The sequence below is a fragment of the Ursus americanus genome, chromosome X (assembly GCF_024610735.1).
Source record: "Ursus americanus isolate L20-20 chromosome X, mUrsAme1.1.p, whole genome shotgun sequence".
Classification (NCBI taxonomy): domain Eukaryota; kingdom Metazoa; phylum Chordata; class Mammalia; order Carnivora; family Ursidae; genus Ursus; species Ursus americanus.
Window position 1 is genome coordinate 37,498,366 of NC_142164.1, and position 2,678 is coordinate 37,501,043.

The window sequence follows — 2,678 nt, forward strand, 5'->3', positions numbered from 1 at the left end:
TTGCCTGCTTTCCCCCACCCTTAAGTAGCATTTTGCTCCATGGCTTTAAGGCTCTGCTACCATAATTGCAAATGCGGGCATCATCTTCTACCTCCCACATGCTCTGCCATTTGTATAACTTTCAAGATGCATAATACCGCAGTGCCAGACCCTTGCATGACATTTAGTACTGAAAGTTAAAGCAATCATAGGTGATTAGTGTCTGAGGGCTTATTATATGCCATGTACTAGTCTAAGTACTTCACATGTTTTAACTCATTTAATCATACAATCTATAAAGCAGGTGCTATTATTACCCTCACCGGATAGACTGGGGCCTAGAAGGAAAGAGTGACTTGCTCAGAGGAACATGGGTAGCAAGTGGCAAAGCCGGGCTTTGATCCCAGGCATTAGGATCTGCACTCTTAGCCCGCGCTCTTAGCAACTGGAAAGCGGCCGGTCTTAGAACTAAATGCAATCATCAAATCACTTTACAATCTAATATGCAATATACAATACTACTTTCTAGTCAAGAGTGTTCTCGGGATCCAATACACATTCTGTCATTGGTTTACCCTCTAGACTCTAATACCGTTTATCAGCCATAGGTAACACACCTTTGCCAACAATGTCGAGAATGTTACAGGAAAGAAGATAGAGAAAAAAGCATTTTTGCTTCTCTAAAGTTATGCCAGTTCTCCAGCAATCTAAAACTTATTTCAGAGAGAAATCGCCCATGCAGAGAGTAATTGTGGTGTTACCATGCCATGGGGAAATTTACCAGTTGGGTAGTGAGCCTTGATGGAGCATTTTAAACAGCTCTCTCCCAACAGACGTAGATGGTGGTCCTTCCGGGACCCAAAGTGCTCTTGAGGTCCCTTAGGTCCCTTTCTTTTCTCCTCTGCCTTTCAAAAACCTCCCCATTCACCCATCCAGACTGCCTGAGATTCAGCCCTCTCCCTCTCTGGTCCCTGCATTCCCATCACTGAAGTATTGATGTGGGTGTGGGCTTTGGTCAAGGTCAAAGCCTCCATCTGCTCTTGTGAGCAGCGCTCCCCACAATAGCAACAGTCTACTTGCCTAGCAAAATTCATCACTGTGCATTCCCAAAAGTCCTTATCCCCCGGGTATTTCTTGGTGCTTTTCCTACCCTGACCGACTTCCAGAGTTTGCTCAGCCTTGCTCTGAACTTTTTCTCCCTCTCTCCCCTGGGACCTCCTCCCGGTTTGGCTCACCTGGGACTGGGGGTCTTGCGAAGTAGCCCCCTCAAATGAAGCCTGTCCTGGAGCTGTTGCTGAGAAGGAGGCACCAGCCTGGACCCTCACGGGCCAAGGAGGAGTAGACTTTGTTTCCTCCTCACTATTCTCCAGTTGAGGCTGGTTTTTCTGCCCCACATCCACCCTCACACTTGCAGCAGAAGCCTCTCCCTGGAGGTGAGTCTGAACCTCATCGGCTGCTCTGAATGATGCCCAGGCTTGTACTGTCAGAGGCCAAGGGCAAGCCAAGACACTCTCCTTTCTATTGCTCTTTGTATTTCTGCTCTTCCTTCCATCTCCCATGCTGTCAACAGAGAGGGACTCCCCCTCCTCCCATGAGGCCTGCTCCAGATCATCAGCCAAGTCGGGGGCCTCCTCCTGGGCACTCTCGTAAGGAGTCTCAGCTGACGCATTATCTGCCTCACTCTTTGGACCTTGGCTTTGATTCCCCCCATCGACTCTGTCTTCGGCGAGTGACTCATCCCCTGCCGAAGCCGTCTGTGCCTGAGCTGGGTCTGTGTACGATGCCCAAGCTTGTACTGTCAGAGGCCAAGGACTAGCCATGATCTTCTTGTTCTTTTTATTTCTCCCTTTCCGGCTCTTTTTCTGCCCTGGATTTATCGCCTCATCGGCTGCCGGGGACGCCTCCTCAAGAGAGGCCTGGACTGCACTTATTGCTGGCCACAGGGCCTCAGCAGGCTCCTCCTGAGGCTCCTCAGTGAGAATGGATGCGTTCTCACTCTCCTCATCCTCCCCTTGCTCCCCGCTTTCCCCCACCTCGGTGTCTCCGCTATCAGCAAACGCCAAAGCCCCCAAGACACGAGACCGGCCCAGAACTGGGGCTGCAGAAGATGCCCGAGTCTGTAGGGTCAGTGGCCAGGGAAGATACACAATCTTAGTTTGCTTTCTGTTCCTCCTTTTCCGGCTGCCTTTCCTCCCTGCATTTCCCAAGGTGTCAGGCCCCCGCAGCACGGCACCGACCTGACCCACATCTGGGCATTGGCCATTGACCTCTGCACTCGGACTCGAACTAAGAACAGACACGTTTTCCATCTCCTTGTTCTCTCCTGGCCCCATGCTTTCCTGCCCCACATTTACCCCACTACTTGCAGCCAGTGGAGGGCCTTCAAGTGGGGCCTGAGCCTCGGGCAGGGCTCTTGCCTGTGCTGCTTCTGTGTCTGGGTCTGTGTCGCTTGCCTGAGTCACTGGAGCATCCACGTGAGTTAAAATGTCCTTTTCCATGTTTCTTCCCCCTCCGAATTTTCTGTGCTTTCTTTTCAGGATCAGGTAGTGTGTTTACCTGAAGCAGAGAGAGCAGAAGTAATCCAAGAGGCAAATGTGAGTTTAGTCAAGGCTAGGAAAAAGTCCCTTCTTAAAGGAGGGTGTCAAGCATTGGGGTGGGGGGCTGAAACCGACATGAGACCTCAAGGATACCTGGAACAA

The 2,678-nt window shown here is 50.9% G+C and overlaps 1 protein-coding gene across 1 annotated transcript; it reads right to left on the reverse strand.

Annotated features, from left to right (window-relative positions):
- Positions 1-887: 887 nt before the first annotated feature.
- LOC148106890 (uncharacterized) lies at positions 888-2,477 on the reverse strand. Its single transcript, XM_087860066.1, has one exon. It carries the CDS (start codon positions 2,475-2,477, stop codon positions 888-890), a length of 1,590 nt encoding a protein of 529 aa, XP_087716192.1.
- Between the last annotated feature and the right edge of the window lie 201 nt (positions 2,478-2,678).